The 504-nt window shown below is 61.9% G+C and overlaps 1 protein-coding gene across 1 annotated transcript in view; it reads left to right on the top strand.

Moving 5' to 3' along the window:
* The window catches only part of MNEG_10209 (Potassium channel AKT1), a gene marked incomplete at both ends in the record, with an annotated part of 5,390 nt that overhangs the window by 2,581 nt on the left and 2,305 nt on the right, over positions 1 to 504 (top strand). The window contains one exon of the mRNA XM_014041318.1: positions 24 to 150. Coding sequence (XP_013896772.1) covers positions 24 to 150 — 127 coding nt within the window. The remainder of the gene's footprint in view (positions 1 to 23; positions 151 to 504) is intronic.

The raw sequence follows: 504 nt of genomic DNA, 5'->3' as shown, positions 1-504 counted from the left end.
CCCCCCCCCCCCCGACCCTCCAGGTACCGCGACATGAGCGCCAACCTGCGGGCCTACAGCGCGCTGAACAACCTGCCCCAGGACCTGAAGGACACCATGCAGGAGCACCTGCGCCTGTCATTCAGCAGCAGCGACGCCAGCGACGACCAGGTGGGCTCCCTCACCGTCAAGCGGCTTGTTTGGTTCTGCGTGTGTGCTGGGCATGTGTATTTGTGCGTGTATGTGTGTGTGTGTGTATGTTTGTGTGGGTGCCTGTGTGCATGTGTGTTGCCATCTACATGCCCATGCTTTGTCTCAAAGTGGTGGTGATGCCCCAGGCATACGTAAGAGGGGAAGACGACTGGAAGGGGCTCTTCGGTCCCCATGTGCGTGACTGCCGCGCTTGCTCTCAGGTGACGCGTACGCCGCACAGTCATGCGTGCCTCTTACACGCAAACCACCAGCTGCCCTCCTGCTCAGCACCCATCAATCTCATGGTTTCCACCCCCCCCCCCCCCCCCCCCC

The sequence above is a fragment of the Monoraphidium neglectum genome, assembly GCF_000611645.1.
Source record: "Monoraphidium neglectum strain SAG 48.87 unplaced genomic scaffold scaffold02224, whole genome shotgun sequence".
NCBI lineage: Eukaryota > Viridiplantae > Chlorophyta > Chlorophyceae > Sphaeropleales > Selenastraceae > Monoraphidium > Monoraphidium neglectum.
Note: the sequence above shows the minus strand (reverse complement) of the source record. Positions and strands in the feature narration are given on the sequence as shown.